The sequence below is a fragment of the Erythranthe guttata genome, chromosome 10 (assembly GCF_056151865.1).
Source record: "Erythranthe guttata isolate IM_541 chromosome 10, IM_541, whole genome shotgun sequence".
Taxonomy (NCBI): domain Eukaryota; kingdom Viridiplantae; phylum Streptophyta; class Magnoliopsida; order Lamiales; family Phrymaceae; genus Erythranthe; species Erythranthe guttata.
Window position 1 is genome coordinate 18010974 of NC_142542.1, and position 25626 is coordinate 18036599.

At 35.8% G+C, this 25626-nt stretch overlaps 3 protein-coding genes across 4 annotated transcripts; 1 reads left to right on the top strand and 2 right to left on the bottom strand.

The window, feature by feature from the left end:
- Positions 1-15: 15 nt before the first annotated feature.
- On the bottom strand, positions 16-8815 carry LOC105958129 (villin-4). Its single transcript, XM_088824128.1, has 23 exons — positions 8488-8815; positions 7528-7628; positions 7187-7286; positions 6752-6820; positions 6412-6648; positions 6142-6319; positions 5925-6057; positions 5430-5592; positions 5205-5352; positions 4960-5060; positions 4483-4638; positions 3757-3825; positions 3596-3664; positions 3342-3479; positions 3134-3262; positions 2786-2933; positions 2659-2669; positions 2434-2574; positions 2212-2337; positions 2027-2092; positions 1593-1929; positions 684-889; positions 16-582 (listed from the first exon to the last, which is right to left on the bottom strand). Exons 2-23 carry the CDS (start codon positions 7581-7583, stop codon positions 469-471), a joined length of 2895 nt encoding a protein of 964 aa, XP_088680254.1. The 5' UTR covers positions 7584-7628; positions 8488-8815; the 3' UTR covers positions 16-468.
- A 2409-nt stretch (positions 8816-11224) lies between these two features.
- Positions 11225-14406, top strand: LOC105958128 (GTP-binding protein Obg/CgtA). 2 transcript variants are annotated; one of them, XM_012982128.2, is made up of 6 exons: positions 11225-11380; positions 11739-11916; positions 12095-12203; positions 12825-12907; positions 13014-13076; positions 13158-14406. In XM_012982128.2, exons 2-6 carry the CDS (start codon positions 11782-11784, stop codon positions 14325-14327), a joined length of 1560 nt encoding a protein of 519 aa, XP_012837582.2. In that variant the 5' UTR covers positions 11225-11380; positions 11739-11781; the 3' UTR covers positions 14328-14406. The 2 variants fall into 2 exon arrangements, with proteins under 2 accessions (XP_012837582.2, XP_088680370.1); XM_088824244.1 differs by having other exon boundaries at positions 11228-11368; positions 11736-11916.
- Positions 14407-15952: 1546 nt separating this feature from the next.
- Positions 15953-20319, bottom strand: LOC105958126 (nuclear pore complex protein GP210). Its single transcript, XM_088824129.1, has 4 exons — positions 20126-20319; positions 19916-20092; positions 19400-19668; positions 15953-19160 (listed from the first exon to the last, which is right to left on the bottom strand). Exons 2-4 carry the CDS (start codon positions 20071-20073, stop codon positions 16189-16191), a joined length of 3399 nt encoding a protein of 1132 aa, XP_088680255.1. The 5' UTR covers positions 20074-20092; positions 20126-20319; the 3' UTR covers positions 15953-16188.
- Positions 20320-25626: the final 5307 nt, after the last annotated feature.

Here is a 25626-nt window from a genome sequence, read left to right on the forward strand (position 1 = left end):
AAGTAAAAAGAACAATTTTAACAAGAACAAAATCGAACATTTATTTGCTAATAATCAAATAATGACTGCACTTGGGTTTTTAACATTCATGTACACATTTTTCAGTCCTTACACTAAAAAGCCCTGCATTTGTGCACAACTTCCTATCACTCTGCTAAACGAAACCCAAAAGCAAGTATAATTGAATATACGTAAACAAAAATGCAAGCTAACAGCAAAATTGGGACCGAAAAGAATATCAAGAAACTAACTCACTATAAAAAATAAAAAATAAAAAAATGAAAAAAATCCCGATGCATCAAAAGCTTCCTGGGATCAGACTGCAGCTAAAAATCCACCGCTTTGCCGTTGCTGTATAAATGAAGGTGTCTATAGACTGTTTCTGAAATGAAGTGATTAGATTTGGCGAATATATGTATTTAGAAAGAAAAAAAAACGTATAAATTTCCGAGCATGCTATGTGATGAGTCAGAAGAGTTGGAGTGCCATCTTCATTTTGTTCTGTTTCCATTTAGGCAATTTGTAGAAAGCGTTCTTAGTCATCTCGAATTTATCCTTGAATTCTTCTGCAGACAAATAAGTCTGCAGAACAGAAAACGTCTTAATATATATAAAAAAAACGTTAACTAAAGATATATACGAACTAAAAGAATTAATCCTGAATGCAGTTAATTAATTAATACCTCTCGTTTAGTCACATCAATATCTTCAACGGGATCAGTTGATGAAGTCGTAAGACGATCGTATGGGTGAATTGGAAGCCCCTCTTCATCCTCGACTTCACCTTCAGTTACATCTTCATGTATAGTGTCTGGCTTCGGTTTCAGTTGTTCTCCCGAGTTTTCTTTAGAAATCGCCTCGGATCTTGGTTTTGGTAACTCGGGGCTCACTGAAAATGATCGAAAGCAAAAAGAAAAAAGAAAATAAGAATCTTTCAAGAATGGAACAGTGAGAGTGCACTTTAGAGGATTTGAATTTGATCATATAATTTACAAAATGATCATTTCAAATTAGTTGAAATTTTTTAGAGCTAAAGATTTTGAAACCCATTGTTGAATGCAAACAAGAAGCTCAATGGTTTTTCTTAGGGTACCTTACAACCACCCACCTGAGGTATGGTCAATTTACGAAAAAAACCCTCTTGTTTGGATAATTACATCTACCCCTCCATTATGATTTTTTCTTACCCTTCCACTCTTATGGTGTAAATTTCAACATAATCATCTAAATTTTGTGGAATGTGCTCTAGTTTGTACTCGTTTTGTGTAAAAATACCGCTTCTGATGCACCACAATCTGATATATACAAGCCAAAAAACACATATTATGATCATCTTGCTTCAAAATGTGGAGTTCGAATGGGATAAAGTGGGTACAAAAGTGATAATATTCCATATAATCTCGAAGATTCCACTAAATTTGAAACCGCAAGGTGGACGTTTAAAAAGATTTATAGTTGAGGGGTGGTTGTAATTACCCAAGCAGGAGGGGAGTTTTCGTAATTTGACCATACCTCAGGGGTGGTCGTAATTTACCCTTTTTCTTATTATGATTGTGGTTCTAAAAAAAAGTTGAAAAAGGTTATATATATACCTCTAAGAGAACGAGGGATAATGAACTGTCCAGCAGATGGTTGTTGAAACTTTGATGTTAATGCAGCTATAGCTGCCGATCTCGAGGCCTGGCTATTAGACGAATCGGAATCTGGGGTGACTGATTTAGGGTAGAGCTTTCTCACCATTGGAGGAGGAGTTGACAAATTCCTCAAATTGGGACTTTCGAATGTGGAAGCTATAGCATTGAAAGCAGGGGATCTTCCTCTTACACGAACTCGATCCGGGGTGCTAAACGAAGACACACTTCTTGAACGCTGTGCTTTTTCCGGTGCGGCTGATCTTCCGCCAAAAACGGGTATTCTTCTTCTTGGTCTCTATAATTTGGCATACATATAAGAAGGAAGAATAATTTAGAGAACAAATAGAGATTTATATCAAATGTTGAGTTAATATGGAAACGAAGAAACTCACATCCAACACTGGAGTGCCTCCGTGTTTAAGAATAGCAAGCTTTCTTTGGAAAGAGTTACCATGCATCTGTCACCATATATAAAGTCACTAAGTTATCTCACAAGGCATCATTTGCGAAGAAGAACCTCAGGTAACTATAGAGAGAGAGAGAGAGAGAGAGAGAGAGAGAGAGAGAGAGCACTTACTGCCGATTTTTTGGAGTCCCAAGTGAAAAAACGAGTGAAAAACGACGGTTCACTCCCTTCCATAACAACATATATTGGAGCTTGCATGGACAATTTCTCGAGAAGAAAATCACGTTCCAGAAATTTCTGTTAGAAGCCAAAACATGTGAAAATTGAACTATTTTCCATTTATTAACAGCTTGACTTTAAAAATGAATCGAGCAAACTTAATATAAAACATACCTCCCCCAAACTCAACGCATTCATCTTATTCTTCGACTCAACCTGTTGCCCGACCCAGACATAAATGTCTGAGTGGCAATCAACAATGAATATATCCTCAGTCATTAGATCATCCTGGTTGAAATTGTATACCTCTGTGACCTGCGATACAAATTTTTAACTCATCGTCTTGGAGGATAAACTATTCATTGAAAAAACGAAGGCAATAAGAACTGAAACACACACCTTTAGATCTCCTGAACCCGGGGTCATATTCAGCCATAGTTTGTACAAGGAATGATGAAATAAACACGTCAGTTCTATATATATATATATATATATATATATATAAACAACGGAAACAGTGTCTTACCCTTGGATAGAGTGCACGAGAATAGATGAGGATCACTTTCAGCCTCTCTTTCGATTTTCTGGTTTAGGTACTCAGTTTTTCCACCTAACAATTCCCAAAACTGCTCGGTTTCTGATCCTTCTTTTTGAAATTTAGACTGCATTTCTGGCTGTAAATATAAAGGGTGACAATAACGTGGAGTCAATAGAAATGCTAACATTTTCTGTACGTCAACTCGTTCCCTCACTGACATAATATGCAGTAAGATGCAATAATGACACTAATAACCAAAATATCACGACATCTGCATTTTTAATTATGTAATATGCTAAGTAAATATAGTATGTTATCACTGAAAATACAGAAGACCTTTATAATATCCAGCTGCCTTTCTACGAGCTCCTGGTCTTCAGGTGTTGTAAGATTTCCTAACCAGGTAAACACAGAGGACCCACTGTGTAGTATGTAACAGTACGATGAATTCAACGATGAGGCCACCTGAATGAATTAAATGACAAGTTTTAATTTTCCTTCACTACAGATATAATAAGACAATAAATAAGCGTATAAGACTTACAGGTTCAACTTGAATCGCTTGCATATTCTCCGGTCCACTTCCTTGAACTCGAAATAATGCAAGTCCCTCCGCGGAATATGTATCGTCTGAAAGTTCCTTTTCAGCTATGTAATTCTTATATCCCTCACTAAGACCTCCCTGATGTGCAGATAAAATTATATTGTCGTAACATTGATTAATAAAGATATATGAAATTTATAAGACGAAAGGAAGATAAATTATTAAAAAAAAAAACTGTTTGTATATTGACAAACCTTAAGTACGATGAAGCTCTGAAAAATGGCGAAGAACTGGATTGGTTCATTGCCTTCGTAAATCCGAGCCTAGAAATGCGCATAACAATAAAAAGTTAATATAAACATAAAGACAGAAGCATTAATAAACTAAATACAATCAAGCTATCGAGTTATTTTGCCTGAGTGGGTAAGAACTTCATTGCCTCAACCATCTTGCTAGCCTGGGAAGCTGCTACAACCCTATCCTCCTGTAGAACATACATAGCGTGATCAATAATTCTCTTAGTAAATTTTTAATAACATTTATAAATAAAGTATGCATGACTGTATGAATTGTTTATAGTTCATTTACACTGACAGTTCGTATTATACTGACAATTGTTAAGCACCACTTATTCAATGATTTTGTAACAAGATCTCATGACTGGAAAGTAACTCGTAAGATAATTCTAGTGAAATGACTTCAAAAACATATATAAAGCCTAGGACACTGAACATGCTCTTGTTAGTTTATTTTAAACAAAAAAAATCTTCGTTTTGGATGCTTACGCATGCAAAAAATCCTTAAGGTAGACTACACTTACACGGAAGTTTATGATAAATATGACAATAAACACTCTTTACATTCTTCTTTAGTTCCATAAAGTGGCTGTAGGGGTAAGAGAAAGCATTCTAATTTAAAATTCAAATTTTACTAGCAGCACTTCAGTCCTATTAACTATTTCAAATAATTCAGCTGATTGTACAACAATAGACCGTTATTTGTTTAAAGTTTTGCAGAATAAGAATAGTCGTGCAATAAAAAAAAAACATATTAGAATTAGATGAATTTTCTTCCTAATAGTTAGGAGTGATAAATTTTGTCCGTGCAAAAAAAAATGTTAAGCAAGAACTCAAGACTTCACCTCAACACTTTGCTTTCCAAACCATGTTCCTATGAGATATTCTTCTTTTTCTTCCCCGGGATAAGAGTATTGAAAGATATAACAATCTCCACTGTAAAACTTTGACTGGTCAGAAGCTTCCAGAAGAATCTTCTCTTGACCATTCACACGCCAAACCTGGTCCATGTAAGCAGCAAAGTAATAAATCAATACAGGGTGAACCAAGGAAAAAATTAATTTATAATTCACTATTAGTAAAAGGAAGACTATCAACAACAGAGAAACGCATTTCTCATTAATGTAATTGAAGTATATTAATTCATAAAAGTTCTATAAAAATGGCCAAGGTAGCATTCAACAGATCTCTCGGAATGAATTCCTTGGATTGATGGTTGAAAGAATCTTGCTTTCCTTTTACTTCATAATAGAATTCATGCCCAAATAGAGATGGTTATTTTCAGACACACTAAACACAAACAAGCTGCTTTTTGCAGTCACCTGTAAATCGCCTGTGCAGTCTATGTATGGTTGAGGCTCTTCTTTGGGAGATTCTGTTTTCACAAGACCCTTCACATTAACACCTTGGCGCTTTAGAAGTGCTATAACACATCAAAATAAGAGCAGAAAATAAGAACGATGAGTATGAATAATGGATAATTTTGAAATTAAAGGCAACAAAAACAAGTACTGGATAAAGAAATTGATGTTCAAAATTTAGCACAATTCTGGCATATATTACTGACCTGCGACCTTTCCTCGACCATCCTGAGACGCAGCTGCATTGGTCGATTGGGGCCAAGAATCAAATTTCGAGCGGAACATCACCGTTTCAAACCCCTCAATTACACGGATAATATGACAATTAGGTCTATCAAGGCTACGCAATAATTCCTGTCATTCCAAAAGCAACCGTTGAGTTAAAAGGCAAGGATAGAACTCGAGAAGTAGTAAAACCAGCTAAAACTTACATCAACAGTGCTGCTTGCAGCTTTCCTTTCCTCAAGAGGAGTATTTCTCCCAGTCCAAACAAAGACTTCCACCCCACAATCAAGGATATAACATTTATTTGTGTCTAATAAATCTTTTGTCATAGAATCTGCCTCGACTGGTACTGCCTCTCCCTTCTCAACACTTCAAACATTAAAGACGGCTGTCAGCCGTCAGCACACTAACATGTCAAATTATAAATATGGTTCTCATCATGTCAAATTAAGCAAATGTCCCTTTACTTTTTTAGGTGAAGCAAAATGTGAACTTCCAATTTATCGTATGTTAATCGATGCAGACACGATTTCTGTGACTAATCCCGGGAAGAAAGTATCACTATCATTTTGTAAATATTTTGCAATGTGTATGCCGAAGACCAAAGACGTGTATAATAAAGTCGAAAAAAATGACTAAATATAGATGAGATGCATGTGAGAGATACTAGAATAAGCATCATGAGTGGAAGAAATTAATACCAGAAAAGCGTAGAAGAGATAACACCATTGCTCTTCGGTTCATCAGTGTTTGCTTTCCTTGGGAGCGGAGCAAAGCCACCAAAGAAGCCCCAAAATTCTCCAGCCTCAGAATCGGCCATTAGTTTTCCATCTTCTGCAGTCAAAAGAAACGGCAGCTGTAATGCAAATATGCCTCGGTAATTAACATACAAGAACGTGCAAGTAGTAGCATAATTACCAATAGATGCTATTTCACATTTTCCGTCATGATACGTATCTTTAACATACTGAACAACTTCAAGAGCTTTAGCTCTCTCTTGAATACATGAGTTGGAACCATTGAATTGAAAAATCTTAGACTCTGTATCGAGAATAAATATGTCATCGTGATTTAGAGTGGATCGAGCAAAAGGCACCTGTCCAACACCAAACAAAAAAATGTTAACATAAGAGATTTGTATTAGGATGATGAACTATTAAAAAGAGGAGAATGAATAGTACAGCTTGCCTCTTTCACATGAACGACGTGCTTTCCTTTACAAACAAACAAACGGGTCTGATGTTTTTCAGCCTCAGCATGCTTGAAGCCTGAGGCAACTCCTCCTTCTTGAGGTATTATACATGGTTTAAAATACGAGAGGAACTTCTCTGTTTCATGGCCTTGTAATTCACGATACTGAACAGCACGCCCGCCAAGTGCCGCATCTAGTTCAACTGTCTTGATGGCTGCAGTGCCAGCTTCGTCCTACACAGGAAAATACATAGATAGTTAGGTAATTTTTAATTTTTAATTTTTTTTTTGTAGGAGTGGCTTAAGTCATAGACAAAAGATAACATAGAAGACTTACCTGACTGGTATCTTTACCTAGCCAATAATGAAGATCGTGACGGAGGGCACCACTCTTCAGTGCAGTTGTCTGCAAAAAGGAGATTAAGTACACACTCAGACAAACTCGTCTATTATACTTGTAATAATAAAGTGACGACGTTCTCAAAACGAAAGACCACTGCATATAGCAACAGCAAAAGAGCTCAGTAATCTCTGTATTATCTAATTTGACTTTTACAATTGCTACATTTATGCTTATCCTTAAAGTGCAATGTTTATGGTCATTGAAAAAGTGCAAAATGACATCATGATAGAGCAAAGACCAAAAATCAAATACATAGGTACAGTAAAATGTAGATAAGTATAGCAATTTGCACTCCAAAGGTGGCCTCTTGTGCTCCCTAATCAACATAGTTCCGAATGAATTTTTTAAATAAGAAAAACTCAACAGTACCTTCAGAATCACATAAGAATCCCCGGTGAAGAATTTTCCATGTGAAGAATTTGGGACTCGAACAGGATGAAAATTTTCGATTCTCCATATCTCAATGCCACTAAACTAAGTCAAGGAGGCAAACATGTGTAGAGTGATCATAAAACAACATAACTTAAGAAACAACTGCATGTGCACCTATCAGGCTGCAATTTCAACTTCGAAGTTCGAACTATCTTATTGACATTGTATTCTTCTGAAAACTCATGTTTCAAAGATAAAAGAGCAAACATCAAACAAACATTATAATTGCAACTTAACTATGGTGTATATGAAATTTTATCATGTTAGAATAAGGATACGCCTTCTGTCCAGCTCCTTGGAAAGCTGGATCCAAATCTCTCGATGAAACAGACATACTGTTTCCCCAATTTCTTTAAAGCTGTCTACTCCGAAAGTTGACCTGAAACAATAATGGGGAAAACATCAATACTTGTAATTAAAAGGAAAACACCAAACCAGAATAACAAAATATACAATAGAACATTCGGAGTCAAAACAGACAAGACAACGAGCCAAAACAATAGTATGTCACTAATATAACAGCAACTTATAATGGTCATAGAAAAAACAATCAATCAAACGATACAATGTTTTTCAGGAAATATCAGTGCATGTGCAATGCTTAGCAAAAACCACATTGCATTGTCACTTAAATTCAAAGACCGTATCTTACTACCTATAATATTCTGTGCCTACTGCCTAGAGTGAAACACGTTGAATGAATGGTCTCTAATTCCGGCAGGAAAAAAGAAAACAACTGAAATGTCTAGTACACTTTATCCAACTATATCCATGTTTGATTTTATGTCCTTTCGTTTCTTCGTCTAAGGTCGTTTCTTAGGCCTGTCGGTAAAATGCTAGATAAGGTGTCGAAATTAGACTAATATATCCTAATTCCGAAACAAACGACATGGCACAGAGCCTTAAATCAGCCCAAATCAGATTTCATCTGTGGGAGATTCACTCAGCCCTACTATCCCTTTATACACAATAATTTTGCCGAAAATAGCATTGCCTCAAACAAACACATTGGAGTTTCCAAATGAAAATGATGGCGCCCATGATCATCAATTCCAACCTTTTTTCAAAGATTAAATCAACCAACAAACTAGCACAGGCGTAAAAATTCCGTTCCCACCACCCCCATAACACGGCATTACGAAATCAAATTAGGCATTCAATCCGACATTAAAATCTACAAAAATACGAACGAAACAAGGAAGAAAACAGCGAAAAACTCCTTTATACGCCAATTTTACCTTATATATATCGAGAATTGATAGCAGTCCTCAAGCCAACTCGAAAACGAATCAAACGGATCCAATGCAATCACTCCACTCAGCTTAATCGAAACAAATATAGAGTGACGAGATTCAATCGGAAAGGGTCGTGCGTCGAACAGTGAGAAAAAAAAAATAGAATTTTGACGGACACAGAAATTTTCTGATGAGAGAGAGAGAGAGAGAGAAGAGAGAAAGTACGTGTATGTGTGTGTGTGAGTATGTGTATGTGTGTGTGTGTGTGAGAAAGAAATGGAGGGAATGGTGATTCTTCGTTGCCCGACAGGCGTGCCCATCACTAACGGACGCTAAAAAAAGAAGCTTAACTTAGTATAAATAGAAATGAACTGTAAAGATTTCGGTAAATTATAACAACCACCCCTGACATATTCTAATTATGAAAAAACACCCCTCATGTTTGGATAATTATAAATACCCATTAATTATGAATATTCTTACACGTCCATCCTTATGGTGTCAAATCCAACATAATCTTCTAGATCCCGTGGAATGTACTCTAGTTTGTACTCATTTTGTACAAAAATAATGCAGTTTTTTATGCACCGCAATCTGATATATACAAGCCAAAATACACACCTTATGATCATCTTGCTTCAAAATGTGGAGCTCGGATGGGATAAAACGGGTAAAAAAATTGAGAATATTCCATATAATCTCGAAGACAATTTGATCATACCTTAAGGGAGTGGACTTGTAAGAAAATTTATAGTTGAAGGGGTTATTGTAATTACCCAAACAAGAGGGATTCTTTCATAATTTGACCATTTCTTAGGAAGTGGTTGTAATTTACCCTAAAGATTTACTTCTTTTTATTTTGATTAATACCCTAAAGATTTTTAACGAGCCTCATTAAACAAATCAAGATTAATTATACTAAAGGAAAAGCTAAAAGGAAATTGAATAAAATAAAGAGTATTTTAATTTCTTAATATTTGTTCTTTAAAAAGTATATTGGATTTCAATTAAGTGAGGCATTTGCAATATCAAAAGAAATTCGGTCTCAGACAATGTTTTGAGAGAATAATTCGAAAATGAAAATAATGTTTGTTTATATTTTAAGATGAGATGAGATAAACTGTAGCAGTCGAATCATGTTTAAAGTTGCTGAAAAATGTATTTTAGAAGAATAATATGACAATTAAAGTATGTTAGTTTATTTTACCGAAGATGCTTTTATATCTGGATGAGAGAAAAACTTTAAAACTGTTATGAGGATTTTTTTTTCTTAAAAAACTAAACTAACACAAATTCATTTCGGGAAAAATAAAATTAAAATGAAATTAAAACATAATCAAGCATTGCAATGCGATTTTCCTATCGGGGTGGTTCAATGGGAAACTGAAATTTTTAATAAAAGTTAAGGGTTCGATGGGATTAAGTGTTGGATATAATCGAACTTCGTTAGATATTTATGTAAATTTCCAATGTCGAATAACTCTAATTGTAACTATATACAAATATCCTAAGAAAGGATAGATTTAAATTTTCTTTTTAGTATGTGTAATAAAATCGACCAAACGACTGTTGAAAGAAAATTTGAACCTAAATTAATTGACGAATGTTCACTTGCTCCAATTATTACGATATTTATTGCGGGACAATTAAAGTTGATATTCAATTTTATTGGTGTGAAAGAAAAGAGTGATGGGAATGGGGTGGGAAGGATGATAGGCCATGATTAATGCATGACCATAAAAGTGAAATATATATATCTACCAATCGAATAAACATTATTTTAAACTTTACTTGCAATTATCAATATTTTATTTTTTAAATGTTATTACTAAAATCGCATAAAGATTAAGAAATCATTGAACGTACAGTTTGACTCGTCTGGCTTATTAAATTTTGATGTTTGTGATTTTGTATTAGTTTCAACTTTCAAATCAAAATCAACAATCATGATTATATAAGTCTTATGCCAAAAAAGAAAGATTATTTAATTCTTGATTGCATTATTATATTACCTAGCTCGTGACTTATTTTGATATATTATATCAATAATGTTTTAAATAAATAAAAGCATGTTGAACCCAAACAATTGATTTAAAAGATAGCAGTCAAGCAATCTTTGAAAATTAATAAATTCTAATTGTTTACAATTTCAAAATTAAATCCAAAATTCTTAGATTTATCAGGTGATAGGTGATGTTTGCAAAAACTTATTTAAAAACAGAACTTAGTAATTATGTGTCAAGTTGAAATTAAATGTTTATTTCTAAAATTTGGGGTGTTTGCAAATTTACTGATAAATCAACTAAATTAGAAAATACATGGTCATAGGTGCTTTTGAAATTATAGTTTAATGCAGCTTATGTTAAGAAAAACTTGTTTTGCAAACACCTAAAAACAGATTATGTGCAAAAAAAAAAAAACGCATAATCTATTTTTAAAAGTTTTTGCAAACACCACCTTAAATTGGTCAATCAAAATAGGGTAAATTACAAACGTCCCCCTGTGATAAGGTCTATTAACGAAAACAACCCTCATGTTTCCATAATTAGATCAACCCCCTGCAATTCGGACATCAACACCCTCTTGTGGGGGTGAATATAAGAAATTTACAAACCGGAGGCGCTAGATGTGATTCCTAAAACATAAGGAGCTTCTTTTTGTAATTACACTTTAACTCAGGGAGTTAGTTGTAATTTACCATCAAAATAATATATACGTTCATCTTCAACACTGTTCTTCCACAGGGACAAAAACCTCGACTCTTAAACCTCCATAATTTCCATGAAGGAGCTGCCGCGTCTTCCATCAGCATAGCTTTCTTTGTTACCGATTTTGACCCTATCGCCGGCGATCTTTCCGTTTAGCCCAACTGCGAATTTTGTTTTAACTACTAGTTGTGAGTTTTCCTTTGATCTGCTCTTGATTTTTCTGACAGTTTATTGGTTGTTCTTGTTCAAGATGACTAGAATATTCTATGTTGATGATATAAATTTGGAAGATGATTTGGGAAGTTGATGGTTGGAGTACTTTGTTTAAGCTCGTGGCTGAATATTGAATGCATGTTTAGTGTTCGACGAAATGTGTGAATGATGTTCATGTATAGTTTACGTAAATATTTAATTTTTTAACTAGTCTAGTATTGTTGGCTCCCCTTGAGAGTTGTATTGCAATCTATTTTTTTTTCCAATTGTTCATATATATCTTAAAATGACCAATGCACGCCCTGTTTTCAGACCTTGTTTCGTTGTTTGTAGTGACTCAGCAATCGAGATTCCCCGAATGACAAAACATTGAAAAATGATGTGGTCAAGGAGCAGGAACACCGTCACATATTTGGAAGCTGTAACAAAATTCTCAAGATCGCAATGGCTTTTGACATCCTGCTCTTATTCAGACATTTCTTGCAAGAAAACGAAAATGGCACCACTACAGGTAAAATAGTTATCTCTTTCTCTCTCCTCTTGTATGCATTTTGTGCTTTGCTATGAATTTACATCACCTCAGATACAGTACTAAGTTTTCGTTTCTTCCCTTTTTACATATTTAGTTTTCACTGATATAAGTTGTTAGTCTTTCTGTATATATGCTAACCTCTCTTTTTCTGGTGTAGGAGCGGAGAATGATAGATCGGATCAGGCTATGGGCTAAAGCAGGGGATGGTGGAAATGGTTGTTCCAGCTTTCGCCGCAGCCGTTCAGATCGTCGTGGTAAACCTGATGGTATGTCTTTTTTTTTTTTTTTTTCTTAAATAAATTTATTGTTTATTATCATTCTTGGATTTGAAGTCATCAGATTTTCCCTTACTGATTTGGTGTTCAGCCCCTTCATGGTGCTTCTTTAATGTGTTGGAGTCATCTTTTCTAGATAAAAAACAAAATGGAAATGAGTAATAGCTTCATTTTTTTATTTTTCTCATGGGTTTGTAAGAGCATATTCAGGTTTCATATTGTACGTATTATAGTAATATTCATGGTTCCAGTTTTATTGCAACGTCACGGCGTTTTTTGCTGCTGGAACAGACACTTTTATCGAAATGCTAAAAGATTAGATTTTTATTAAATAAATTTAAAAATTTGAAATTACAATACAACCCAAGTGCTTCAACGTTTTCAACATTGTCTTTGAATAGATAAATAGCTTCGAACACGCTCATGAGAAGATAAATAGGATTTTTTTGTTATTCCTTTTGTTTCAGATTGAGCTAATGAACCCTTTTCATCCATTATATGTCGATCAACGCACCAAATTATCGACTTGTTTAACCTTTACATATATCAAGGAGCAAACTTAAAAAACTATGATTTGCTATGTCACCCTTTTTGATTAACGGTGCAATGCAGGTGGGAACGGTGGAAGAGGTGGTGACGTCATTCTAGAATGTTCCTCATCAGTCTGGGATTTAAGCAGTGTGCAACACCATATTGTAAGCTACCCTGCTTTGAGGATTTTCGCTTATGTGAATGTATTTCATCTGTGCTTCTTTAATTAAAAAAAGAAATCTTGGGTTAATGGTTTTTACATTCTCCCAGAATGCAAAGAGAGGAGGGCATGGGGCCCCCAAGAATATGATCGGAAGTCGTGGTGCTGACAAGGTTACACTTTTTCGTTCACAAGAATTTCAGCATCAATCTCTCTCTCTCTAGCCCATAATTTGTCATTGTTTTTAAGTGTAGATTGTTCTAGTACCTGTTGGTACTGTTCTTCACCTTCTAGAAGGCGAACTTCCGTCCACAGTCGAGAAGAAATCTTCTGGACCCTTGGATCCATGGGATATTCCAGGCACACTCGATTTCTCTTCCGAAGAATCTTGTCAACAATCTCCTATTGACAAAACAAGCGTCAAGATCGAGAAGAAAGACGAGGGCCTCACTCCTTCAACTAAACAGACCTTAAACCGATTTCCTCCAACAGAAGATTCCCAAAACAAACCCGAAACAAATTGGTTCAGTGAGGCACAAGGGTTTAGCGAATGGGACAATTTTGATGGCAAAACGGATATTTCCGAACCAGAGTCGGACGACGAAGAAGAAGAAGAAGAAGAAGAAGAGCAAATACAATATAATATTGCTGAACTAACAGAACCCGGCCAAAGAATAATCGTTGCTCGAGGAGGTGAAGGTGGCTCAGGGAATTTGGAATCTGAAAAAGTATATCGGGCCCACAAAGACAGCAACACAAATGGGGACAACAAAGAGTTATCCGATGATGACGTGGCGCCTAATATAGGCACGCCCGGTACTGAAACCATTCTCTTATTGGAGCTCAAGAGTATTGCTGACGTGGGCCTTGTAGGAATTCCGAATGCAGGCAAAAGCACTCTTCTCGGTGCACTATCAAGAGCTAAACCTATAGTGGGGCATTATGCCTTCACTACACTAAGGCCTAATTTAGGAAACTTAAACTACGACGACCTTTCGATTACGGTGGCTGATATACCGGGGCTGATAAAGGGGGCCCACGAAAATCGAGGACTCGGGCATGCTTTTTTACGGCACATTGAGCGGACAAAAGTGTTGGCTTATGTGGTGGATTTGTCTGCAGGGACAGGTGGCAGAAAGGGTGTGCCGCCATGGGAGCAGCTGAGGGATTTGATGGTGGAGCTGGAGTTTTATAGTGAGGGGCTATCGAGTAGGCCTTGTTTGGTGGTGGCGAATAAGATTGATGAGGCGGGGTGCGATGAGGTGTACGAGGAGTTGAGGAGGAGGGTTACGGGTGTTCCGATTTTTCCGGTTTGTGCTGTTCTTGATGAAGGGATACCGGCGTTGAAAGATGGTTTGAAGATGCTTGTCAATGGGGGAGAGGAGTTGTCTGGACTTAGTTTGGAGAGTGTATTAGTTGATTAAGAGCGTACACATGATTTAAACTTTTTTTTTTTTATGCACGAGAAATTACGTAATTAACTAAATTCAGCTTTTCTGCTTTTCTTTCACATGATAGTACTCTGGTGAGTTGAATGGACTTTAATCAAATTGGGATTCTTTTGAGTCCAAATTGTTGGAAAATCAGATAAATGGTTTTTCAATTCGATACGGGATTACAAATTTAAAATAGAAAATAATAACTAGGACAAAATGCACTTTGCCCCCTATAAATTTCTGTTTTTCACACTTTTCTCCCTAAAAATTGAAAGAATAGATATTCCCATTCGAAATATTATATTGATTGCACTTTGTCTCATAACTCAATTTTGAGAGGGCATTGTGCAACAACAATAACATTTTAAAGGGGAAATTTGCAAAAAAATAATGTTTTGAAGGGGTAACATGCAATAAAAATAACATTTAAAGGGGCAACATGTAACAAAAATACTCAATTCCGATGAATAATGCGTTGGAATTTTACTATCGGGGCATTTGTGTAACAAGAATAATATTTTGAAGAGGCACATATACTTTTAAAAAAATTGAGGAAGTAAAGTGCGAAAATTAGAAATTTACATGGGTGATATGCAATTTTCCCTAATAACTAGCACAGTCCTAATTTTGTGGGACGATAATTTAATGCTAGACAATCCTAACTAACTAAAATCCTATAAAGATGGGTATCCTAAACCAATACTACCTCTTTAATAAATAAACAATAAGAACAAAAACTAAAATAAAATTATATATATATATATATATATATATATATATATATATATATATATATATATATATATATATATATATATATATATATATATATATATATATATATATATATATATATATATATGTATACCCTATTATGTATTACACACAAACACAAACACATTCTACGAACAAAAGAAATAAGAGAAAAAACACATTAATTCTAATGGCCACCAGCAGACCGAGCAATTTACTTTTCTGGTCAATTATCGCCGTCATCGCCGCCACAATTTTGGTGTTAACATCCTCTGCCGCCGGCGATCAACCGCCGGAAATAGCCAACAATAAGTCGTCGGAATTGGTAGCGAGCGACGAACCGCCGGCGGAAAAAGGGACGAAACGGAGCGCTAGGAACGTGGAGACACACGTAACATGCATGAGGAGGCGCGATGGCGGTAAGGTGGAAGAAGCGAGGTGGGAGGAGATACTTTGGAACGATGTATGCAGACTCTCTTTTGGATTTGTCGGTGAGAATTACGATAGGACCGGTCGACTGTCGGAGGATTACATTGAAGCCCTCAGAATATATTATAATTACAATCAAACCCAAGTAGATATCAGTATTTCCGAATTCGCCTATAGATTTTGAATTTTTTATTTTCTTTTTTATTAGGTTTTTTTTTTTCTTGAAAAAAAAGAGAACATAAAGTAGCTAATTTTACTTCAAAATCAAGTTAAGTTAATGAGAAAAGGAGTTTGTTGCAAATAGTATCGTTGTGAAATCTCCAATTGCAAAAAAAGTCTCTGTGAAATAAAATCTCACTGAAATTCCCCTACAAACTTTTTTAAATAACACACTCGACCAATTTGAAGCGACAACGCCCTAATTTGGATTCTTTATAAGTAAGTCAAATTGTATTATCTGAGGGGCAATTCTGCCTAGGGGTGGAAATCAGAATGAAATTTTCAAATTCCGTCAATTCCGATCCAGAAGCTCATAAGAGGTACATCCAATACATCGGTATGATGTCACTATCACCATTCGTTGTGGCAATTAAGGTACACAGTTTCCAGGTGACCCGAAAACTTGTGAATTTCGGCCATCTGATCATCCGTTCTGGAATACCGAATATCACGAGCCTGGTACAAGTAATATATCACTGGGATGTAATCTTGGTGGAGAATATACTTCCACCATAACCGGTTGACTCAGTATTTTACCAGAATGTTTGGTAGCACTAAGATATATGGTCGTCACCCCAACATGCGTAGCTTGTAATACCAAATTTTGCCCACGTACGTATCTCTCTGACAAAATCGAAAAATCATAGTCGTCGACAACCTCAACTATATTTTCCTCGATATCGACACGAATCCCCATGTAAACGTACTGAGACGGGTCGAAAACACGCCCATCATCAACCCCAACCGAAACATTTACAGACTCGAAACTTCCCTCCATAATGCGTATGTGTCCTCCTCCCGTTAAAATCTTAATCCAATCCATTTCTGCAACTTGGACGGTGGAAGATGCAGAAAGAGGATGAACGAGTCCGATATCGCGAACTGTCACAAGTGCAGAACCCACACTTTTAGGAGCCAATGTTAGTTGCGAACAGTCATCACAAGCATGTATTTCCACAATTTCAGTATCGTTAACCAATCTGTCAAAGTAACAGCTTCCTCCGATAATCGAGATATTCAACCTAGCTACGGGACTGAAAAACAACAAGCTGAATTCCGGACTCACTCTAATCGGCGAAACAAGCTGCAGCTGGATTGCAGCCGTTAGATCTACGTAACTCCCGAGCACCATAGACAAATCGGGATTGCTTAGAGAATCATTGAAGCCGACGATAGTGGAGCGCACGGTGCACCGTCCGGATGTATTTTGCAATTTCAAAAACCTTTCCCAGCTCGAATACCCTTTCGAATCATCGAAAACCGCCAGCCCTTCGCATCCACTTAATTCCCACCTTAAAATAAACGAAGACGAATTCGCGAAAGCTATATCGAAATTACAGATTCCAACAGCCGACATTCGAATTTCGCGTCCGTTGGCTACTGTAACCGTTCTTTCAGCCCCCCTTGCAGACCGTATAACTGGATGAGCATTCAATTCTTCATCAGGTATTATTAGAATATAAGATGGGCAGCTACATATAATCACCATTTCAGCTTCGGATACAGCTGTAAAGCGATGCGCTTCGCCTATTAGGTTTCCCCTTCTGAAAATAACCGAGAACGGCTCCAGACTTTTGCATCCTATTCGGTATAAATTACCGTTAACGGTCGATATACGATCCAGGAAAATTCTACTTTTCGCATAAGTTTTCCCCTCGTCGATTACATCGACAGTTTCAACGAACTCGACATCCTCGCCCCACCTCTCTGGTCCTCCAGAAAGCATTACATCCAAGTACGTTCCGAGTGCGAGATTGACATCATCCGATCTCCCCAGCTCGTTCCAAGATCCAATACGAGCCGTATCGAACCAGTAACCACCAAAACGGTTCCCGTCGCTCGCCTGGTGTATAGTAAGCGGTGAATATGCAGCAACACGTAAGGAAACATTCAAGACATTAGATTCCGAGGGTCGATTCTCTCTATTTAACGTTGCATGCACGATGGTGCGGCCGGGACCCGATGGGTAAATGAGAGTCGATGCGCAAGCCGGGCCGGACGACGAGGAGGAATTGAGTCGAACAGCCAATAATCTCAGAGTTGCGTTGACAATTACGAAAGACTCGCTCTCGGTTTTCCATCTTATATATGACCCGAAAGCATCACATGCATGGAAATACGCGCCGCTCGATGCTCTCAATGTCACAGAAGCTTGAAGATGTGACCCGACAGGCACCTCCACGGGAAAGATAGGCAGAATGACCAACGAAGAAGGGACAGAAACTTCAATAACCATCTCATCATAATTCAATGGATCGAAAATCGACACTACTCTAATAGTTGCATTTCCGGGCTTTCTTGCCCGAACAATGCCCGAGGCAGATACAGACACAACCGCTGCGTCTAAAGATAGCCATTTATAGTGGCTGGAAAACACAGCACAACCTCCGTTTGCTTTTAGCTGAAACTCTTGGTAGACACCCGGGACCCACGGGAGGAGAATTCTGTTAAAACGGTTACCCGCTCGTTCCTTAACGAACTCAATTTGATCACAAACCGTGAATTCTTGAGAAACCTTGAGAACTTCTTTCTTAATACCATGCCCAGTGCGGTAAGCCAAAGTCGCTATAAGCTTTTCCGATCCAGATGAATATGCAATTAGTAGTCTGTACTTGTTCTTATTAGCAACTCTAACAGAAACCGGGAGAATATTGCAGAAAAACTGCCCCCAATGATCCAGATCAATCACAATCTCGTCGTTCGCTGTTATAAAAACCTCATGCGTACCCGTTTCTGTCGACGATAAAGCCTTTAAATGAATGATATATTGTTGGCCAGCCACTAAATACCAACGCGACGCTGCGGGAATATTACAGTCACCACAAAGATAGAGTGGCCTCAGAAATAGCAACAAACTATCGGGCAAGACAATATGGAGAGATGATATCTGCATCTGTCCGAGAATTCGGGTGTCTCGAACAACAACTTGTGTTGCTCCCAAGCCCAACGCACGAGCTGTACCCGTTTCTCCGTCCACCTCAGCAACCGAAGAGTTCGAGGCCGACCAGTGATGGAATGGAGATGGTAGGCTCACGACACGTGGCGTATCACTACGGATGGATTTAAGGGTATAACGGACAACTGCGCCGATGAGGACATACACGGGTGATGGAGGATCGAGAGACATTGCCTCTGCAACTGTCAAAGTAATCTCGTCTTTCAAGTCCCGGGAAGATGATTCTAGTAAACTGACAGAGACAATCGAAACGCCAATTTCAGTGCCTTTCACAACACACAAATCCGAAAAAACACCACTCTCTTCAAGATTTACTTGGATATCCAAATCACGGAAGAAGCCACCATAATCATTCAACGGAGAGTCCTTTAGAGGTACATGGACGAGGTTACGAGGCAATCCGTGAGTTTCGGGCATCATTTGCCACATGAATCGCAGGCCCACCGAGGAGGAAAAGACATTATCTGTAGCCACAAGGAGGGAAAAAAAAACACATAAGCCAATACACGAAATAAAAATATGCAAACCTTCATACAACATAGAATGACTAACCACTCTTTCCATCAGAATACAGAGAATTGACATAGAAAAAAACCAGAGCAGAAGAGAACAAAAAGTAAACAATCCTCGAAATTTTGACGCCTCGCAGGAAAATTAAATCATAAAGAAAAAAAAATTTGCAAAAAAAAGAAACTAAATATACCTTCACTATCAAAGGCGCGGACCCTTAGAGTAGCAAGACCATCAACATCAAGCTTGGGAGGGTTGTTGAATATTTGAATCCTCGATATTGCATCGACATAAACACGGTAACGAACCACCGTTCCGGTGTGTGAATCAGTTGCATAAACAATTGTCTCCTTTCGTCCATTGTAAGGAGCAATAGACTTTAATCGAGCACTAGTCGAACAATGCTGGCTACTGGAATTATACTCCGGCAACACCGATAACAAATCATGATCGTCCCATGACCTAGATATACAGTAAAACCTCAATAAATTAATAACCTCACTTAAATAATAATTTCTCTCAGGTTCTAGACTCGATAAAAACGTTCAATAATTTAATATTTCGCTAAATTAATAGAATTTTGCTGGTCTATTAAATTGTAGAGGTTTAACTGTATAACAAATAAATTATCAACGTCGCGATACTTGAGAAAATATATCATAAATTAAATTAAAAGGGCAAAAAAAAAAAGAACAGAAAAATAAATTACCATTTGAAGCAACCGTCACTGCTTTCAATTCTATATTCGGCGGGGTGAGTCATTTTGGGAGGCAAAAGTATGTCGCCGTCGGCGATTGCTTGATGCGACGCCGTGTGCAGTAACAGAAGGAGGAGTGAAGAAACTAGAAACGGAGTTGAGAGCGGCATGGTTTTTCGTTTTTCTCAGGTGAAATTGGGGGAGATTTGATGTTTTACTCAGGTGAAATTGGGGGAGATTTGAAGAGGTTTTTAGTGGAAGTTACATTTTGGAAAAGGAAATTTGTTGGGGGGACTGTGATTTTGGCCGGTAGAGTTTTGCGGAGAGGAAACTGGGGAAGATGAACGGCAGTTGGCCACGTGTCCTTGACTGATGTCGAACGGCGTTATTTGTGGTCGAAGATTTAGAGTAAATTACTAAATTGCACTTTCGATTAAGTAAGACAATAATTACATTATGGCCAAATTGCACTTCGCCCCCAAAAAATTTTAATAATTTGCACTTTACCCCTAAAAAAACAAGGATCTTAAAGTTATTTTAACATATCTATGGGACGTAGGTGTACATATGCATGTGATGGGCCCAAGAGCCAAAGCTCAATATTTTTTTCGTGAGATTTTTAGTTTCCCCTTCGCGTTAGTGAAAGGTTTTCTAATCTAACTGTGATTCTTTCTCAGAGTCCAAATTAAAGTAAAATTCTGCCATATATATATATATATATATATATATATAAAAGGGGAGAGAGAGAGAGAGTATGTACAAACACAGAATACAAGTATATCTAAGTACAAAGCCATGGCAACGAGCAGGGCAACCAATTTATTTCGGTCAATTCTCGCCGCCCCAATTTTGGTGTTGCACTCTTTGCCGCCGCCGCCGACGATCAGCCGCTGGAAGTAGCCGACACTCAACGACCGCCGGAATTAGATACGAGTAGGGTGAAGTTTCATTTATTCTGCACGGCAGAGTAGATATAATTACAGAGTAAAGTACAAAAAATACCCCTGTGTAATCTCCAAATAGCAAAAACCCCATGTGATAAATAAACTAGCAAAAACTCCCCTATGAAATTTAGTCGTAAGTGTGGCTCACTCGCGGATTGCGCGACTGGTAGTAGGTTTTTGGACGTGAAATGACGAAACTGTCCCTAAAAATGTATTTATATGTATATATATTATATGTATATATATTTTCCTTTTAATTTAATTGTTTAGAAATTAAAATATTGTTAAAAAATATTAAATAATTAAATTTAAAAATTATTAAAAATTTGTTAATCAAATTAAGTATAAGTTTTTTTAAATATATAATTACGGAATTTAAATTTTCTTTTGATGTAGCGATAATTTAAAATATATACAAAAACTATGTGATAATAAAAACAAAAATAAATTAAAGACCCCATTGTACCTTTATAATTAAGATATAACAAAAATAAAATAATTAAAATATTTAAAAAATATAAGAATTTATTAATTGCAAAATCCCGGTGGTATTTGTGTCTTTTTATATGAAGTCAACACTCAAATGATAAATGGGCCGAGTGTGCTATTTAAATAATTTCAAATGGGGGTTTTTATTAGTTTATTTATCATAGGGGGGTTTTCGCTATTTAGAGATTACACAGGGGTTTTTTTGCAGTTTACTCTGTAATTACACATACGCGAGTTGTAATCAATTGGAAAACTCTTGTTTACTGGGCTGCACGTTATCTTATGACGAGATTCAGTACCGTTACGAGAAGACTGGTTGGTTACCGGAGGATTACATGGAAGCCCTCAGAATATTTCATAATTACAATCAAACCGATGTAGATATCGATATTTGCAGACTTGCCCGCAGACGCTGCCCCGATCGAATCAAGGCGCTTAAGCCCCGTTGCACGTCCATTGACAGAAGATTCGATAGTTTTTTTTGTTGAAGCATGTGAAGTGGTAATGTTATTATTATTTTATGTTATTTATTAGATTTCATTTTATTAGACAATATGAACTCGTGTGATATCTTTGTCTTTATTGATCGAATTATGTGTTCATTCAATAATTATTTAAAAATAAATTATTATGTAACATGGTTTTCGATTATTTATTTGATTTATCATTAGTCCAGTTTTAAAATTTGTTGAATGATTGAATGACTTCATTTTGGCTGCAGGCTCTGATACTATGTTGAACGTGTTTTTTATTTGAAACAAATTAATGTCCCATATTCCAAATTTGTATTTTTTATTCGTGTATATAGTTTTTTGCTTTTATCCCCCAAATTTTGCTAGAAAGTATCTATATTTTGCAAATATTATCCAATCAGTCCACTCAAATCACGACATGCCTAGATCATATAAAAAATCCCCGAAAATAGAGATTTCCGGAGATTTATGTTATGTATATGTATATGTATATGCTTTAAGGTGTTGCTCTGGATTTCTTTGCTTTTGACTGATCCAAATTCCTAGGGCGGTTCCTGAGATTTTGGGGGCCCCAGGCGAGATTTGAAGACGGCAAAAAAAATGGGGCCCTTCTAAAATTTAAAATAAAACTCATTTGTTTTCTTAAAACTTGATAAACTCGATGTTAACTCATTTTTGTAAGGTATATAGCCAATGACAATTAAGACTATAAAATTTGTAATATAGTGGAATTAAAGTTTGCAGGGGTTCGGGGCAGCGACCGCGATTTTTTTTAAGGATAATTTACATGAACTAGCACTAAAACTAGTGAATATACATATAAATAAATAACTAATACATTGTAAATTTAATAATTAGGGGCCCCATAATTAGAAGAATAATAGATACAAGTAATAATCTTTGATTTATATCTATTAATGAATTTGGGTTCTTAATAATTATATATATATAATATAATATAAGAATTTTTTTTTGGATAAATGCTAATATATATAAAGGGTATAAAAGAATTTGGGGGCCCTAAATTCTTAAAAAAACCCGGGGCTCTAGGCGACCGCCTACTTCGCCTCCCCTCAAAACCGGCCCTGCAAATTCCGATCACGAGCAAACTACTGGGTCCTTGACCCAAAGGTACGCGATGGGTTAGTACTGTCAAAACTAATACACAATGAACATTCTCAATAGAGGCATGGGTATTTATATACAAAAGAATAAAACGAAACAAGGAAAACCTAATTATAATAAAATCAAATCTCTAAATTACATGCTAATCAAATCCCACAATATAATACAATGTATATTAATATCTAATCATATCCCAAAATTTATGGTACCAATATATCTTAATATCAAATAATCTAGTACCATTAAACAAACAAAAACTGAAATTCAATCAAATCCAAAAATAAAATGCATTTGCAATTTCATTATTGGGGGTGTGTTTTTGACACGAAAAGACTCAAATAGCCTCTAACTCACAAATTATAAATTCACCCCATAATTTCTATAAGGCCCAAAATAAAGTTTTCAAAATTTTCAATTCAATCCCCAATATTTCCTAAAACGCCATCTATCCAAATCAACCGAAAACCAGATTTCTCAATTCCACCACACACATAAAACCACTAAAAGATTCCCCACACCATCAAATAATCCAATACAATTCAACAAGCAAAAGAGAAAAATGAAATACATTTGCAATTCCATTATTGGGGGTGTGTTTTTTGACACGAAAAGACTCAAATACCCTCTAAGCCAGAAGTTTAGAAAATTATAAATTCACCCCATAATTTTAATAAGTTCTAAAATAAAGTTCTCAAAATTTTCAATTCAATCCCCCAAATAATACATAATTTAATCCCGCTGTTGTCCAACACAAACCTAATTTGGTCCGAAAAGAAAGAAAAAAACAAATGGGCCCAAGAGCCAAAAGAAAAAAAAAAACTCGTGAAGTAATTAGTTTCCTAATCTAATTGGGATTATTTGACAGAGTCCAAATTAAATTAAAATTTTGCTATATATAATATATAGAGAGAGAGAGTATTCACAATTTCACACACGCACACAAATCGGTAGACAAATCCATGGCAACGAAAAGGGCAAGCAATTTGTTCTGGTCAATTCTCGCCGCCTTAATTTTGGTGTTCGCACTCTTTGCCGCTTCCGCCGCCGCCGCCGATCAACCGCCAGATGTATCGGACACTCAACAACCACCGGCATTAGTTACGAGCAGGGTGAAGTTTCATTTATGGTGCATGGCGACTAGCTATAATTACACGTACTTGGACACGTGTAATCCAATGGAGAGCCCATGTTTACTGGGCTGTAAATTATCTCATGGAGATATTCAGAACCGTTACTGGAAGACCGGTTGGTTACCGGAGGAGTACGTAGAAGCCCTCAGAATATTTCATAATTACAATCAAACCGATGTAGATATCGATATTTGCAACCTCGACTTCACACAATGTCCCAATAAAACCATGGCGCTCAGAACCCGTTGCACGTCCACCGAGATAAGATTGACCGGTAGTGATTTTTATTGTTTTTTTTAATTACTTTTTAGTTTCTTGAAACAAAAATAAATAGGTGTTAAATTTCTTTTTTGTTCATATTAATATTAATATTATTATTATTATTATTATTATTATTATTATTATTATTATTGTTTTCTTTCGTTATTCAAATCGTAGTTTTGCTTGGTTGAAGCATGTGAATCTATGTATTCGTTTTTTTTAATAGAAGAATATGTGTTTGTTATTTACACGAAATGGTATGTTAAACACTGCTCGCATTATATATTTATAGCACATTCAAAAATGAGATTAAATTTTGAGCGGATCAGTCGATATGGATTCCACTAATTTGGGTTATGGGTTATGCTGGTTTTTTTTTCCAATTATTAGAATCCGAATTAAATTTTTATTTAAACTATACCACCTGCAATCATCATCAAATTTTCCGTCTAAATTATGTAACCAAATATATGAATTAATTTTATTGATCGAATTATGTGCTCATTGGACAATTATTTAAAAATAAAGTATTATTCAACATGATTTTCGAGTATGTATTTGATTTATCACAAGTTCAATTTTACAAGTATTCAAAAAATGAGATGTTACACCTAGACGTATTGATTTAAAAAAAAATGATGTTTAATGTTGCACAATTGTATTTTCTATCAATTCGTTTTGTAACAATAAAAGTATATAAATTCATATCAAGGTGATTTTTCTTTGAAAGTTTCTTCATTTTGAAGTATTATTCAACCAGTTCCCCCAAATCGAAAAATCGTTTAGGCCAATTACTTTTGTTTGCTTTTAAAAAAAGTAAAAAAAAAAATTGTCTATATGCACGAAAACTTCAACTTCTCAACGTTTCAGCGTTTCGGAAACTCAAAAACATCTACCTGACACCTTACAGATCATTATGCAATTTCTAAAAAGTTAAAAACATGTTTGAATAGCAATATATGATTTAATGATCAATTGCAAATTAATAGTTGATAGTAAAATTTATTTTGAATATGTTTGTATAAAAATATATAAAAATAATTTATTTATAAATAAAAACACATATATGTTTATATAGAATATATATAACTACACGACTATATTTTTAAGGGGTTTTATAAGCCTATCTCTTTAATATTTATTATAAATAAAGGAAACATTCATGTATATGACAATATTACCATCAATCCTTTATACCCAATTCTTAATTGTAACTCAAATTTAATCAATTTTGTCCACAAAAATCCAATTTTGATCACAAAAATTCAATTTTGACTTTTTTTTTTCAAAAAAAAAAATTT

What these genes read in the sequence shown, in the direction of transcription:
- LOC105958129 (XM_088824128.1), bottom strand. Translation starts at nt 7,583, where the DNA reads ATGTCTGTTTCATCGAGAGATTTGGATCCAGCTTTCCAAGGAGCTGGA. An exon ending in ACGTCGTTCATGTGAAAGAG is followed by an intron (nt 6,320 to 6,411) that starts GCAAGCTGTACT and finishes GGTGTTGGACAG; the next exon opens with GTGCCTTTTGCTCGATCCAC. An exon ending in ATGCGTTGAGTTTGGGGGAG is followed by an intron (nt 2,338 to 2,433) that starts GTATGTTTTATA and finishes GGCTTCTAACAG; the next exon opens with AAATTTCTGGAACGTGATTT.
- LOC105958128 (XM_012982128.2), top strand. Translation starts at nt 11,782, where the DNA reads ATGATGTGGTCAAGGAGCAGGAACACCGTCACATATTTGGAAGCTGTA. An exon ending in TCGTCGTGGTAAACCTGATG is followed by an intron (nt 12,204 to 12,824) that starts GTATGTCTTTTT and finishes GGTGCAATGCAG; the next exon opens with GTGGGAACGGTGGAAGAGGT. An exon ending in GCAGTGTGCAACACCATATT is followed by an intron (nt 12,908 to 13,013) that starts GTAAGCTACCCT and finishes ACATTCTCCCAG; the next exon opens with AATGCAAAGAGAGGAGGGCA.
- LOC105958126 (XM_088824129.1), bottom strand. Translation starts at nt 20,073, where the DNA reads ATGCCGCTCTCAACTCCGTTTCTAGTTTCTTCACTCCTCCTTCTGTTA. An exon ending in AGTGACGGTTGCTTCAAATG is followed by an intron (nt 19,669 to 19,915) that starts GTAATTTATTTT and finishes CTGTATATCTAG; the next exon opens with GTCATGGGACGATCATGATT. An exon ending in CCGCGCCTTTGATAGTGAAG is followed by an intron (nt 19,161 to 19,399) that starts GTATATTTAGTT and finishes TTGTGGCTACAG; the next exon opens with ATAATGTCTTTTCCTCCTCG.